Source organism: Rhinatrema bivittatum, chromosome 12, assembly GCF_901001135.1.
Source record: "Rhinatrema bivittatum chromosome 12, aRhiBiv1.1, whole genome shotgun sequence".
Classification (NCBI taxonomy): Eukaryota; Metazoa; Chordata; class Amphibia; order Gymnophiona; family Rhinatrematidae; genus Rhinatrema; species Rhinatrema bivittatum.
Genome location: NC_042626.1, coordinates 13,859,985 through 13,875,609, shown reverse-complemented (window position 1 = coordinate 13,875,609; position 15,625 = coordinate 13,859,985). Strand labels below are relative to the sequence as shown.

Sequence of the window (15,625 nt, the reverse complement as noted above, 5' to 3'; positions counted from 1 at the left end):
ATTGGACTGTGAGAGGGATGTTACCAGGCTGTCTCTGGTGCCCTTTATTCATTGGACTGTGAGAGGGATGTTACCAGGCAGTCTCTGGTGCCCTATTTTCATTGGATAGTGAGAGGGATGTTACCAGGCAGTCTCTGGTGCCCTATTTTCATTGGATAGTGAGAGGGATGTTACCAGGCTGTCTCTGGTGCCCTTTATTCATTGGACTGTGAGAGGGATGTTACCAGGCTGTCTCTGGTGCCCTTTATTCATTGGACTGTGAGAGGGATGTTACCAGGCAATCTCTGGTGCCCTATTTTCATTGGATAGTGAGAGGGATGTTACCAGGCAATCTCTGGTGCCCTATTTTCATTGGATAGTGAGAGGGATGTTACCAGGCAGTCTCTGGTGCCCTATTTTCATTGGATAGTGAGGGGGATGTTACCAGGCAGTCTCTGGTGCCCTATTTTCATTGGATAGTGAGAGGGATGTTACCAGGCAGTCTCTGGTGCCCTATTTTCATTGGATAGTGAGGGGGATGTTACCAGGCAGCCTCTGGTGCCCTATTTTCATTGGATAGTGAGGGGGATGTTACCAGGCAGCCTCTGGTGCCCTTTATTCATTGGATAGTGAGAGGGATGTTACCAGGCAGCCTCTGGTGCCCTTTATTCATTGGATAGTGAGAGGGATGTTACCAGGCAGTCTCTGGTGTCCTATTTTCATTGGATAGTGAGGGGGATGTTACCAGGCAGCCTCTGGTGCCCTTTATTCATTGGATAGTGAGGGGGATGTTACCAGGCAGTCTCTGGTGCCCTATTTTCATTGGATAGTGAGGGGGATGTTACCAGGCAGCCTCTGGTGCCCTATTTTCATTGGATAGTGAGGGGGATGTTACCAGGCAGTCTCTGGTGCCCTATTTTCATTGGATAGTGAGAGGGATGTTACCAGGCAGCCTCTGGTGCCCTATTTTCATTGGATAGTGAGAGGGATGTTACCAGGCAGCCTCTGGTGCCCTATTTTCATTGGATAGTGAGAGGGATGTTACCAGGCAGCCTCTGGTGCCCTATTTTCATTGGATAGTGAGGGGGATGTTACCAGGCAGTCTCTGGTGCCCTATTTTCATTGGATAGTGAGAGGGATGTTACCAGGCAGCCTCTGGTGTCCTATTTTCATTGGATAGTGAGGGGGATGTTACCAGGCAGCCTCTGGTGCCCTATTTTCATTGGATAGTGAGGGGGATGTTACCAGGCAGCCTCTGGTGCCCTATTTTCATTGGATAGTGAGGGGGATGTTACCAGGCAGCCTCTGGTGCCCTATTTTCATTGGATAGTGAGGGGGATGTTACCAGGCAGCCTCTGGTGCCCTATTTTCATTGGATAGTGAGAGGGATGTTACCAGGCAGCCTCTGGTGCCCTATTTTCATTGGATAGTGAGGGGGATGTTACCAGGCAGTCTCTGGTGCCCTATTTTCATTGGATAGTGAGAGGGATGTTACCAGGCAGCCTCTGGTGCCCTATTTTCATTGGATAGTGAGAGGGATGTTACCAGGCAGTCTCTGGTGTCCTATTTTCATTGGATAGTGAGAGGGATGTTACCAGGCAGCCTCTGGTGCCCTATTTTCATTGGATAGTGAGGGGGATGTTACCAGGCAGTCTCTGGTACCCTATTTTCATTGGATAGTGAGAAGGATGTTACCAGGCAGTCTCTGGTGCCCTATTTTCATTGGATAGTGAGAGGGATGTTACCAGGCAGTCTCTGGTGCCCTATTTTCATTGGATAGTGAGGGGGATGTTACCAGGCAGCCTCTGGTGCCCTATTTTCATTGGATAGTGAGGGGGATGTTACCAGGCAGTCTCTGGTGCCCTATTTTCATTGGATAGTGAGAAGGATGTTACCAGGCTGTCTCTGGTGCCCTTTATTCATTGGACAGTGAAGGGAGATGTTACCAAATAATCACTGATGACCTTCTTTCACTGGCTGAAGATATTCTGAGTCAGTTTAGGATCTCCTAGGCTGCCGGAGAACTTGTGTGTTAGAGGAGCCCGGGGATTTAGGTCTTGGATTTGCCAGTCTGTGCACTAGGGCTGGTGTCGAGGGGAGGCTGGAGCAGGCAAGAAGAGCAAAGGAAAGCTGAGCTGCTCCCTAATGCAGCCCCCTCCTCCTGTCAGTGCGGGGGAGGGGGTGTGGGGGTGGCAGAAGCCTGAAAAGGGGTCACTGGTTCTCGTGTTTCTCATGATTCTCGTGCGAGCTCCGTGCCACACGCTGTGCAAACTTTACCACACTTCCTGCTCCCCCTGGGAGAGTCACTTCCTGACACCCCTGCTGAGAGATCTTTATCAGCCAGAGAGAGTCCTCCCTCTTTTTCCTCCAAAGCTTTTGGTCTCCCAAGCTTACTTTTTCTTGATTTCTCTCCCTTGCTAAATATTCCAAGTCAGCGGTGCTAAGTGTTTACCTCAAAAGTAGCAACTTTGTTCTTTAAAACTGATTTCTTCTTTTGTTAAATCGAATTAAATTTGGGGGGAGGGAGGAGTAAATGATGGCCATTTCCTCTGTGTTCTGCTCTAGGGCTGAAGGGGAGGGGACGGGATTGCAGCCTCTTTCATCTCTCGACCAGAGGTTCACATCTGGCTCAGGCGGGGTCATTAACCCCTGAAAGCCATGTGCTGGCCCTTTGGAAGTGAGCTGGGGGCTGATTGGCACCACCCTTGGCAGTGGCCGCCGGGAGGCCCTTATATTGCACAGTCCTGGAGCCTGAATGACCCTTCCCTGTCCTAGAGGTGGTCTCTGCTGAGCAGGGCTGAGGTACATTGGCAGGACAGAGGGGGAAAATTGGAACCGCAGCTGTCCGTGCTAAACGTGTGGGTCTGTGTGCATGAAGCTTGTACTCATGTTATCTGTGCTGAAGAAAAACGGAGGACTTGAGTTTCCAGTGCTGGGTGTCTCACAAATGCTTGATGTTGAAGACTGCTCACACAGTGCCATCTAGTGGCAGGTCGAGGACTAGCACTGGAAGGGGTTCCAGAGAGAGCTGTATTATGTTCTTGAGGCTACAGAAGACCACTGCAGGGGGGGGGGGGGGGAGTGTATAAATATGAGGTCTTTATATTGAATCTCTGTTAAGAATCAGATGGGAAGGACTGCAAGGAGAGGACCATGCATGCAAGACAGGGATACATAGAAAAAGAGAGTTTCTTGGTAGCTGCTTTAATTTGCAAACGCTTGGGTTCTGGTTCACCCCTGTCCTGTCCAGCACTTGGGGAGCAGTTTGGATCAGGGATGCACGTTGACCCTGGAGTTTGAGATTGTACACGAGGCTCATGCTTAGCCTGGCGTGCCACGGGGTGACCCTGCTGACGGGATGCAGGGACCAGGGAAGAGCAGGCCTCCCCGGGAAAGGGCCTTTCAGCAGCCTTGGTGTGTGCATTACTGTCCCACCCTCGGGGCTTTGGTTTATCTCCTGGGGGGTTTTTTTAGCTGGAAAAAAAAAAAAAAAGAGCTAAAGGAGAACTTTTTTTTTTTTCAAAGCCACAAGGGTCCAAGCAGAGACAGAACAGGTAGGTAAATTGTGCAGAAGAGTGGGCATTGGTAGTAGAGAGGCATCAGGGATGTCATCTCAAATATTTTTATGGGAAAACTGAAAGGAATGAAAAAAGGGCTCTAGAGATAGAAGAAACAAGAAAACAATAAAAAAAATCAGCGTGGGGAGAGTTACCAGTTGGCTCCAGGTCACCAGGGCAGGCCGAGCCACTCCAGCTTTTGCCCCATCGCACCTCAGGACTGGTAGAGCTCCTGTGTTTAGAAGGAGTTCATGGATAGAAGGGGAGGGGGGCAAAAGCAGGCCTGGAGCGAGCCGGTGACCCGGAGCTGCCTGCCGCCGCCTGCTGTGCTGTTCCTCGCTCAGCACTCCCTCCCTTGACAGGTGGAGTATTTGCTGAAGAAACTGAACGCTGCCATGAGCGTGGAGCTGAGCAGCGCCGAGCTGGAGGACTACCTGTCCCAGGAGTCCCTGCGGCAGAGCGGGCTCTCCGTCTGGCAGTTCCTGGAGATGGTGAATTCTGGGAAGTTCCTGCGGGGGATCGAGAGGGAGACCATCAGCATGGCCATCGATGAAGTGTACCAGGAAATCATCGAGGATGTCCTAAAGCAGGTACCCAGCTCCAGGCTTCCACTCCCCCCCCCCCCCCTCGTGTACTGAGGGGCCTCTGTATCGCTGTGATAAGTAGGGAGCACCTCTAACATCAGGGTATGGAAAAATTTGGCATTCAAGTGGGAGAACTTTGCAGCACCAGGGGCCTGAGACCCTTCAGTATTGGGGCATTCAGAGACACAGCTATGATTAACTAGATTAGGGAACTCTCTTAAAGGCGCCTTAGCCAGCCTTGTAAAATGAATTAGGGCTAACCTACAGCATCACAGCCAGCTCCCGAGCAGGGACTCAAATCCTAGAGCTCACAGGAAGGGAGCCTCTCAGAAAAGAATGCAGCAGGTATCGGATACATAAGTGCACTCAGGAGCAGGTCCGAAAAGGCACAGGTCAGTTAGGAAAGCTTCACCTCTGAGTAGAAGCTAAGAGATATCTGCAGACCACAAAATAGTAATGTTAAACCAGGGAGAGTCCTGGGAATTGGGCAGATCCCTGGCATTGGGGAGAGTCCTGGGAAGTGGGCAGACCTCTGGCATTGGGGAGAGTCCTGGGAAGTGGGCAGACCTCTGGCATTGAGGAGAGTTCTGGGAAGTGGGCAGACCTCTGGCATTGGGGAGAGTCCTGGGAAGTGGGCAGACCCCTGGCATTGGGGAGAGTCCTGGGAAGTGGGCAGACCTCTGGCATTGGGGAGAGTCCTGGGAAGTGGGCAGATCCCTGGCATTGGGGAGAGTTCTGGGAAGTGGGCAGACCTCTGGCATTGGGGAGAGTCCTGGGAAGTGGGCAGATCCCTGGCATTGGGGAGAGTCCTGGGAAGTGGGCAGATCCCTGGCATTGGGGAGAGTCCTGGGAAGTGGGCAGATCCCTGGCATTGGGGAGAGTTCTGGGAAGTGGGCAGATCCCTGGCATTGGGGAGAGTCCTGGGAAGTGGGCAGACCCTTGGCATTGGGGAGAGTCCTGGGAAGTGGGCAGACCCTTGGCATTGGGGAGAGTCCTGGGAAGTGGGCAGACCTCTGGCATTGGGGAGAGTCCTGGGAAGTGGGCAGATCCCTGGCATTGGGGAGAGTCCTGGGAAGTGGGCAGACCCTTGGCATTGGGGAGAGTCCTGGGAAGTGGGCAGACCCTTGGCATTGGGGAGAGTCCTGGGAAGTGGGCAGACCTCTGGCATTGGGGAGAGTCCTGGGAAGTGGGCAGACCCTTGGTATTGGGGAGAGTCCTGGGAAGGGGGTAGATCCCTGGCATTGGGGAGAGTCCTGGGAAGTGGGCAGACCCTTGGCATTGGGGAGAGTCCTAGGAAGTGGGCAGATCCCTGGCATTGGGGAGAGTCCTGGGAAGTGAGCAGACCCTTGGCATTGGGGAGAGTCCTGGGAAGTGGGCAGATCCCTGGCATTGGGGAGAGTCCTGGGAAGTGGGCAGATCCCTGGCATTGGGGAGAGTCCTGGGAAGTGGGCAGATCCCTGGCATTGGGGAGAGTCCTGGGAAGTGGGCAGATCCCTGGCATTGGGGAGAGTCCTGGGAAGTGGGCAGATCCCTGGCATTGGGGAGAGTTCTGGGAAGTGAGCAGACCCTTGGCATTGGGGAGAGTCCTGGGAAGTGGGCAGACCCTTGGCATTGGGGAGAGTCCTGGGAAGTGGGCAGATCCCTGGCATTGGGGAGAGTCCTGGGAAGTGGGCAGATCCCTGGCATTGGGGAGAGTCCTGGGAAGTGGGCAGATCCCTGGCATTGGGGAGAGTCCTGGGAAGTGAGCAGACCCCTGGCATTGGGGAGAGTCCTGGGAAGTGGGCAGATCCCTGGCATTGGGGAGAGTCCTGGGAAGTGGGCAGATCCCTGGCATTGGGGAGAGTCCTGGGAAGTGGGCAGACCCCTGGCATTGAGGAGAGTCCTGGGAAGTGGGCAGACCCTTGGCATTGGGGAGAGTCCTGGGAAGTGGGCAGACCCCTGGCATTGGGGAGAGTCCTGGGAAGTGGGCAGATCCCTGGCATTGGGGAGAGTCCTGGGAAGTGAGCAGACCCTTGGCATTGGGGAGAGTCCTGGGAAGTGGGCAGATCCCTGGCATTGGGGAGAGTCCTGGGAAGTGGGCAGACCCCTGGCATTGGGGAGAGTCCTGGGAAGTGGGCAGATCCCTGGCATTGGGGAGAGTCCTGGGAAGTGAGCAGACCCTTGGCATTGGGGAGAGTCCTGGGAAGTGGGCAGATCCCTGGCATTGGGGAGAGTCCTGGGAAGTGGGCAGATCCCTGGCATTGGGGAGAGTCCTGGGAAGTGGGCAGACCCTTGGCATTGGGGAGAGTCCTGGGAAGTGGGCAGACCCCTGGCATTGGGGAGAGTCCTGGGAAGTGGGCAGACCCTTGGCATTGGGGAGAGTCCTGGGAAGTGGGCAGACCCCTGGCATTGGGGAGAGTCCTGGGAAGTGGGCAGATCCCTGGCATTGGGGAGAGTTCTGGGAAGTGAGCAGACCCTTGGCATTGGGGAGAGTCCTGGGAAGTGGGCAGATCCCTGGCATTGGGGAGAGTCCTGGGAAGTGGGCAGATCCCTGGCATTGGGGAGAGTCCTGGGAAGTGGGCAGATCCCTGGCATTGGGGAGAGTCCTGGGAAGTGGGCAGACCCCTGGCATTGGGGAGAGTCCTGGGAAGTGGGCAGACCCCTGGCATTGGGGAGAGTCCTGGGAAGTGGGCAGACCCTTGGCATTGGGGAGAGTCCTGGGAAGTGGGCAGACCCCTGGCATTGGGGAGAGTCCTGGGAAGTGGGCAGATCCCTGGCATTGGGGAGAGTTCTGGGAAGTGAGCAGACCCTTGGCATTGGGGAGAGTCCTGGGAAGTGGGCAGATCCCTGGCATTGGGGAGAGTCCTGGGAAGTGGGCAGATCCCTGGCATTGGGGAGAGTCCTGGGAAGTGGGCAGACCCCTGGCATTGGGGAGAGTCCTGGGAAGTGGGCAGATCCCTGGCATTGGGGAGAGTCCTGGGAAGTGGGCAGACCCCTGGCATTCGGATGCCCTTGTAAAAAGAAAAGGTCCTTGAAAACAACACAGTTTTTAGAAGAGAAATATGGACAAGGAACTGTTTTTTTTTTCCCAAGCATTACATCAGTCGCCTGTTATTTTAAGTTCACAGTTATTTCTCCACCTCCCTCTCTTTCACGTTCCGTCTATCCCCCCCCCCCCCCCATCTCCTTCCCGTTTCTTCCCCTCTGGATGCGCTCAGGGGTACCTGTGGAAGAGGGGACAGCTGCGGAGGAACTGGACCGAGCGCTGGTTCACGTTAAAGCCCAACTCTCTGTCTTACTACGTCAGCGAGGAGAGAAAAGAGAAGAAAGGGAACATCGCCCTGGACAGGAGCTGCTGTGTGGAGGTACCTGCCCCAGCGGGCGGGGGAGAGGTGGGGGCAGGGTGGAAAGTCCCCAAACCCCCTGTGGGTCCCGTGCTGTCTACTGAGCGGAGACGTGGCCTGGCAGCTAAGGGAAGGCAGGGTTCAGGTCCTGCTGCCGCCCCCTGTGACCTTGGGCAAGTCACTTCGCCCTCCATTGCCTCAGGTACCAGCCTAGGGCCTCACGGACGGAGCGTTTTTTCCCACAGACACAGAACCGGAGAAAATCCGGCCCTTAGATTAACATCTGCTGTGCCCTCGAGCTCCGCCTGGAAAGGTGAGTCATCCGAATTCAGGTGGTTTTTACACTGAAGAGATTCCCCCTCGTCTTCCCGCCGCAGGTTCTTCCAGACCGGGATGGGAAGCGTTGCATGTTCTGCGTGAAAACCTCCTCCAGGACGTACGAAATGAGCGCTTCGGACTCGCGCCAGAGGCAGGAGTGGACGATGGGTAAGGCACCTCGCCGGGCCGGCGGGAGCAGAGAGTGCAGGACCCGCAGAGTTCCCTCAGCCTGCTGCACAGGTCACGTCCGCCGTGACCTTTCTTGCCCCGTCTGCGTGGCTGGCTGCCATTTATTGGGGGGGGGTGGAACTGATGTGAAATTCACGCTCCCGAGCCGCTGGGCGCTGCCAACCCCGTGCCCGGGGCAGGAGCTGGCTGCGGGCCTGGCTTGTCCTGATGCTTTGAAAGACAGAATGACCCCGCTGCTGAGCGCAGGGTGAATGCTTACAGCAGCTGAAGGGGCCACACTGTTTTGTTTTGGTTTTTAATTTAAATATTATTGAGCCATTTGACACATCTGACTCAGATATAGAAATATCCTCTCAAATCCTCAAACAGAGCAAGGTTCGTAAAAACTTTGTAACCTACCATCTCCTTAATGCCACCCGGAAGGGCTGCAGGCTTTGCAGCAAAGTTCTGTTTTCTTCCAGGCGCTTAGCATCCAGCCAGGGAGCCTCCCCTCACTCCAACACTAGGGATGCCGTTTGAGAGGAATTGAACTTTAAACTATTTCAACCCTCCCTGTTCCTACTTGGCTTGTGGCTGGGACCCCGGTGGGTGCTATTGATGCTGCTGTCTGACCCTCCTCATCCTGCTTTCCCTCTGGATATCTCACAGCTGAATCCCTTCACAGCGCAGAGCAGCAGAAAAATAGCAAGGAAAGCACAAAAAAAATAGTCCCATTTCACATGAAGGAGCCAGCATAGATCTATTAACAGGGAATGGAGGGGGGATAAGGGGCTCCTCTCAGAGGGGATACAGGGACAGTGGCTGGAGCAGAGGATGTGGGAGTTAGGAGGGGGGGGGGTGGGTGCAGGTGGGACTCGGAAACAGTGACCCCCTGGACGAGCTCTGCCCTGTTGTCTCCAGCGATCCAGATGGCAGTGCGACTGCAAGCAGAAGGGAAGAAATCCCTTCACAAGGACCTGAAGCAGAAGAGGCGGGAGCAGCGGGAGCAGCGGGAGCGGCGGAGGGCAGCCAAGGAGGAGGAGCTGCAGCGGCTGAGGGAGCTGCAGGCGGAGAAGGAGCAGAAGCTGCAGGAGCTGGAGCTGCTGAAGGAGGCGCAGGAGCAGGCCGAGCAGCTGCAGCAGGAGCAGGAGGCGCGCAGGAGGCTGCAGCAGGAGGAGATGCAGCGCGCCCTGGAGGTGCAGCTGCAGGAGGCGGAAGAGGTGAGGGCCCCACCTTAAACCCAACTGCAGTGGTGCAGAGCTCTGAAAAACGGGTCAATATCTCTTTAAACGGGAGTCAGCAAGGGTCTTGGGGTTCTCCCATTAGGGAAACGACCGCCTGCAAGGTGTGTGGGGGGCTTGCGAAAGCAGGCAGCGTGTGGGGGCTGAGCTGGAAGGTGTGCTCTAGGAGCGGCTGTTTGCGGGCTCTGTCCTGAGGAGTGACGGCTGGTGCATGGAGTGACAGTGGCCTGAAGTTGCATCCTCCGGTGGATGTGGTGCTAGGACCAAGCCTTGGGGGAATAACAGGTGTTGGAGTAAGAGCTCCCGAGCTGCCTGCCAGTCGTTGCAGGTCAGTGGGGCAGGAGATGGCCTGCTTGAGGGGGGGACTGTCTGCTGACACTGCTCTCCACATCACGCCTGCAGGCTCGGGCCTCCATGCAGGCGGAGATGGTACTGAAGGAGCAGGAAGCTGACCAGCAGCGGAAGCGGATTAAGGAACTGGAAGAAATGCAGGAGCGGCTGCAAGAGGCTCTCCAGCAGGAGATCAAAGCCCGGCAGGACGAGCAGGCTGTGAGATACGCTCAGACCAGGTGAGACGGGGGGGGGGGGGAATCCTCTTCTCGCTCTGACAGGGAAAGCCTACTGTACTTTGCTGGGAGTGGTGGGACATGGACTACCCAGCATCTCCCCTGTAGCCCGCCCTGTCGTACTAGAAGGGGCTGCAAGGGGTTAACGGCAGATGGGCAGCTCTAAACACCCCCCTGTTCTTACACACACACACACTTCTTCTGCACACCCGCCACTTCCCACTGCTGGGGACCGGATGCCGGGCTGGATGGACCTTGGGGCTGACCCACCGTGGCACTTCCTCTGGTGGCTCCCTGTATGATGGTTTGTGCAGTGATGTCTGCTGGGAGAAGCTGGGTAGCGGATGTGTCGCTCCCCCACCCCTCATAATCTGCATTCTTATGGGAGAAGCTGGGCAGGAGGACCCGTCATCTCCCCCATCCCTGCTTCTGCTGGGAGAAGCCCGGCAGGGGGGGGGGGGGGGGGTTCCTATGGGTCCTGCAATAATTCTCAGGAGTGACTTTCTGTTGGGAGATGGTGTGAGCCATGTCTGTATCCCAGTATCATTTCTTAGTGACTCCTGCTGAGGCAGACTATGGGTACTTAATGGTGCGAATGGATCTCGTCTCCCTTCTCAGCCGCTCAGTGCATTGCTTGATCCTGTGGCCCACCGGACAGGACATTTGTCAAGGATGGTGCCCTGGGTGCAGAGGGTTTTGTAAGCCTCTGTGGCAGGAGACCACGGATAACGTGGGGTGGAGAGGGTGCTTCACGAGAGGTCCTTTTGAGCCGGTTCACTTAACAGGGACTTTGCTCGTCCCCTCAGGCTGCTGGTGGAGGAAGAGGAGAAGATGAAGGAGCTGCTGCAGCTGAAGGAGGAGCAGGAGGAGTACATCGCCCGCGCTCAGCGAGAGAAGCTGGTGCTGAAGCAGGAGATGGAGAGCCAGTCCCGCGCGCTGGAGAAGGCCCAGCAGCATCTCGAGGAAGTGAGGGAAAACAGGCAGAGGGCTGACCTGGACGTGGCGGTGAGTGTCGCGGGACCGGTGCTGTCCCTCCCACGGCAGAGAGTGCGGCGGGGGGGTCAGATTATCAGGGGCTTTGGCAGTGCTGGGGTATGTAAGGGGCTGAGGAGCCGCACTTCCTCTTTCTGTTCTGCTCGTGGAGGACCCACGGAGGCCTTTTTGTGGGTGGCGTCGCATCTGTAGAAGGTTAGCCACCGGGTTCGCAAGGCTCGTGCACAGCATCGTCTTTGGTTACTACTTTTGATTGGGCCAACATAAGCATCACAGCCTGCAGAGAATCCACTTTTCTGTTTCCCCCGGGATTTAATATCAATGAGACTTGCCCTCAGCACCATTGGAGGTCTGGGCTTGGGTTGGGTAGAGCCAGGAGCTGGTTGTGCCACATCCCGTCAGGTCCAAGGTGCACTGCCAGCCAAGCATGGCTCAGGATTCAGAACCAGGCGCGAACAAAACCGGCCGAGGGCGGCCCAGCTCAGGCCAGGCTCTGCCTCTTTGGGCTATTTGAAGGCGGCGAATCTGCAGAGCGAGAGGGCAGATAAATACCGCCTTCCGGTCGACGCCCGGATCGTATGGGAGAGCGATGGCTTTCTGAAGGCGGACCCCCTGCTCAGGCTGCTGGCTCTGCTTGCTCACCCTGCTCTGTTTCTTTCAGGTGGCGCAGAGGAAGCTTCGGCAGGCGAGCACGAACGTGAAGCACTGGAACGTTCAGATGAACCGGCTGATGCACCCCATCGCTCCAGGAGGTGAGGAGGGGCCCTGTCCACACGCGCTCGCATGTTGCAGCGCACCCTGCCCAGAGCCCTGCCACGGTGGGGCCAGCAGGCTGGCGCCATTTTCCTACACGGACCCCTGCTTGACAAGGCTGGGACTTCCAGAGCGGTGGACTCAATGCATGCGTTAAGAAAGGGAGGCTGATACTGAAAAGATCTAACTACCTAACTTCAAGAGGCAAGTGCCTAGATGTTCCCCTGCTGAACACCCAAATTTAGGCATCTTAAAAGGTGAGCAACGCCAGGTCAGGGGAACAAAGTTAGTTGCTCAGCGCTGATTTCCAGTGCTGGGTGCCTAACTTGGGTGAGGCAATAGTTACCCTGCATTTAGGGAGCTCAGATTTTTGTGTGCATGCTTTTTCAGCATGGGTGCATGGCTTGGTGTTGCTGGAAACTTTTCCATGCTTAAGATTGGGGAAAAATAAGGTGCTTGCGTGGTCACGGTTGCAGGAAAACGGTCGCCATTTTTCTGCATCCTATATACTTGACATAGGCACCCATTTTTCTAGGCCACAGAGCTTGCACATAGAATTTTCCTGGCAACAGAAAGCTACACAGGTAAGCTGAGAGAGGGCAGAAATGGAAATCGGTGTCAATGTAAGCCATTCTCCAGCTCGTCCTGTAAAAGAAATAAAATGTCTTCTCCCCATTGTAGACTTTGCCTTGCCCTCATCAGGCCTGGACTTACGCATGGGCCAATTAGGCCTGTGTCTAGAATGGCAAAATGTCGGGGGGGCCAGAAAATGTCCTTGCCATCCTCGCTGCCCTGCAATCCTGCTCCAGACCTTGGAAGGTGCCTTTTCCACTGCCGCCAGACCTCTGCTCCAGTGGCAATCCTCAAAGCGCAGTGAGTGCAGTGATGGAGGCGGTAAGGCACAGGCACTGAATCAGTGCCTCGGGGTGGCAGCTGTCCCTGGCCCTCGCTACCTTAACAGCGGCACTGGACGTGAAGAAGGAGGAATGACCGACCGCACAGGCCTAATTGTCTCCTCTCCAGCCCTCCTAGGGTAGCATGCCTTAACAGCTCAGGACAGACTATACCGAGCGTGCTAGAACAGGAAGAGTGCTCATATAACAAAGTCCGTGACTTGAAAGAGGTGCCTTACACACACACACACTATCACACACACAAACACACACACACCATCACACCACACTCCAAATAGGTTTTTTTCAAGGCACGCTGAATATTTTCTTTTGCCAAATTTCTTCTGAATATTTGTGGTTACAACCTTTTTCCCCGTGATTTGCCTTCCAAAGACCAAAAATAATTTGAGCGTTCCTCCTCTAGGCAGATGCTCTGCCCACTGTGCTCCACCTGTCAGCTACATTATACATCACTGGCCGTTTCCCAGTGCTGGGAACCAGGGAAGAGTTTATAGGAGAGGGTGTGCAGAACAGGGATGTGCATTCGATTTGGTGTCTGTGCATACCTCGCGGACTTTACAGTACATGCAGGAAAGTGGAGAGTATGCGCATAACTTGTTATTAAAAACACACGCTTACTCTCTGTTATTTTTACCCGAGTACTGTAAAGTCCGCGAGGTATGTGCGTACCAGCAAAACGGCTGAAACAAATGCACATCCCTAATGCATAACTGAGAGCATAGTATCTATCAGAAATGATGTAGTTAGAACTCTAAAGAAAAGTATTAAGAAAGAAATAACTTTTTCTTTAAATATGCAGCAGCGCTGGTTGCAAAAGCACAGTAGATAGTTTAGCCTTTCTCTGAATTACTATAACAAGAAGGGGTCAGAAGAGGACTGAATTTGTTAACTTTCAGCTTGACTGAATATGTCTCTGACCTTGACCAGCTTTCATTTATCTATATAATATATATACGCGAATATTTATGTTTTATTTTGGAACAGAGAAGCGAATTGCCCACGGCGTGGGATATCCTGGATTTCAGGCTCCCATCCTCGCCCGCAGGGACTCTTCCTTCAAAACCAAGCCAAGGCCCGAGGGTACAGACTGTAACCCCCTGAGCGGGGGAACCCAGGAGAACATGCCAGAGGGCAGGAGGTAGTGTTCCTGCGGTACGGCTGTGACTGACTTCGCTCCCCTCGTGGCACGGCGAAACACCCCCCCCCCCCCCCCACAACGGACGCGTCGCTGGCGCTGCATTGCGAACGCATTTTACATAGACAAGAGACGGGCTGACCGCAGACGCGGGGCTTGGCCTCACCCCATCCGTGGACAGCTTGAGGTCACCCAGAGCCGGAGGGAGAGAGAGAGTTCCAGGGGCCAGCGGCCAAGAAGAGTCGTTCCGGCTCGGGGTCTGGGGGTGTTGCCGTCACGTTGCTCGAAGACTTGTGGTCGCAGCATGATGAAAATCCCCTCGAGGAGCTGCCGCCACCACCACCTGCACTATCTTGGATCTGCTGAATTCCCCCCTCTGCCCGGTTATCATTGTCACTTGTACAGCGCTACCAGGCGCGCGCTGCACTTTTCAGAGACGTTCGGAAAGGCAGTCCCTGCCCTCCCCCCAGTCAAGACAGACTGACAAAGACAGACAGACAGACAAGCAAACAACAAATAAGAGGCTTTGAGTTAAAACCTCCATGGTTCAAGGGCAGAGGAATCCGTGGACTGACGAAATAAGATCGAAGCAGGTGTGAATAAGGAAAGGAAAGCTGCCTTCTAGAAACTTCCTGCTTGGATATCTTCACTGTTTTACCACCTCCCTCTCTCATCCCCGTCCCACAGAGAAGGAAGAGCCGTGGATTTGTAGTTAATAGAACGGGTTGAGAACCCGGGAAACCAGGGATCAAATCCCATCCCCCCCCACTGACCCTCCTTGTCATCTCGGGCAAGTGGCTTTATCTGCTGTTGCCCCGGGAACCCACTTAGATTGTAAGCTCGTTGGGACAGGGACTTGCTGCACTTGAATTTCGTATCAGCAGTGAATTGCGACCTGTACTGCTAGAATATAAGGTATTATTATTATTAAGTACTAGGGGGCTGTGCCCCTGCTCGCTTCACTCGCCAACCCTGCCAGTGGGGCTGCCCGTGCTAGACTCCTTGTGCCTGCCTAGGCGGAAAATGCAAGGAATGGCTGGGTAGGGAAGTGAATTTAATGAAAGGAGTCCTCCACTCCACCCCTCCTACGTGGATGTTAAGGGAACCTCACAAAAACTGAAAGTGATAATTGCCTGGCTACGTCAAGAAGCGGGTTTTAGGACTCCATCAGCTGGACGTGTGCATTATCAGTGCCTTGTGCTTGGTCTGTTGAGGGTGGAGGAATGGGGTTCGGTGGTGGGGAGCGTTGAGTGGGGAAGATCTGCGAAGGCTTGCAGAGGGTGTGTGGTGGTGCAGGTGGGGGCAGGGTATATGGTGACAGGTGGCTGCACCTATGTGATGGTGTTGGGGTGGGGTGGGATGCATGGGCTCTTTCTCCCTCCCCATTTCCCCCCTCCTCCCCCGTGTGTGTGTGTGTATTGGGGGATGGAATCTTACTCCGCCCTCCTCCTGTGGGGGGGGGGGAGTGAGAGGATGTGAGTTAATGGGGCTGGTGTGAGTGCTTTTAGGGGTGCATGGGGGGGGGGCGGATGTGCCTGTCTGAGAGGGAATGAGCTGGGGAGGTAGGGGTTGTTTGTATGTTTATGGGGTTAGGGTGAGTGACTGAAGGTGTGTATGTGTGTGTGTGTGTGCTGAGTGACTGGGCATGCGCTGTGTGTGTGTGTATGTGTGCTGAGTGACTGGGCATGCGCTGTGTGTGTGTGTGTGTGTGTGTGTGTGTGTGTGCTGAGTGACTGGGCATGCGCTGTGTGTGTGTGTGTGTGTGTGCTGAGTGACGGCATGCGCTGTGTGTGTGTGTGCTGAGTGACTGGGCATGCGCTGTGTATGTGTGTGGGTGTGTGGGGAGTGGTACACATGGCTGAGGGGGGGTGGAGGTGTCATGGGGAGATGTGCATTCTTCCCCCGCCGCCCCTGCCTCTCCCCCACCCACTTCCCCTCTTCTTCCTGATTCCCACTGCTCCCCTCTTCCAGCCCCCTCTCCTCCCACTGTTCCCCCTCTCTCCCAAAGCTTTTCTCCCCGTTCTCATTGCTCCCTTCCTGCTGCCACCCTCTCTCCCATTGCCCCCTCACTTTCCTTCTGCCTCCTTCCTGCCC

At 55.1% G+C, this 15,625-nt stretch overlaps 1 protein-coding gene across 1 annotated transcript in view; it reads left to right on the top strand.

Annotated features, from left to right (window-relative positions):
* Window positions 1–15,255, top strand: part of DEF6 (DEF6 guanine nucleotide exchange factor) — a 41,377-nt gene extending 26,122 nt beyond the window's left edge. The window contains exons 4-11 of the mRNA XM_029572417.1: window positions 3,899–4,126; window positions 7,318–7,464; window positions 7,821–7,929; window positions 8,851–9,149; window positions 9,573–9,739; window positions 10,543–10,741; window positions 11,391–11,481; window positions 13,381–15,255. Of these exons, the coding sequence (XP_029428277.1) occupies window positions 3,899–4,126; window positions 7,318–7,464; window positions 7,821–7,929; window positions 8,851–9,149; window positions 9,573–9,739; window positions 10,543–10,741; window positions 11,391–11,481; window positions 13,381–13,538 (1,398 nt within the window). The 3' untranslated portion in view covers window positions 13,539–15,255. The remainder of the gene's footprint in view (window positions 1–3,898; window positions 4,127–7,317; window positions 7,465–7,820; window positions 7,930–8,850; window positions 9,150–9,572; window positions 9,740–10,542; window positions 10,742–11,390; window positions 11,482–13,380) is intronic.
* The last annotated feature ends 370 nt before the right edge of the window (window positions 15,256–15,625 follow it).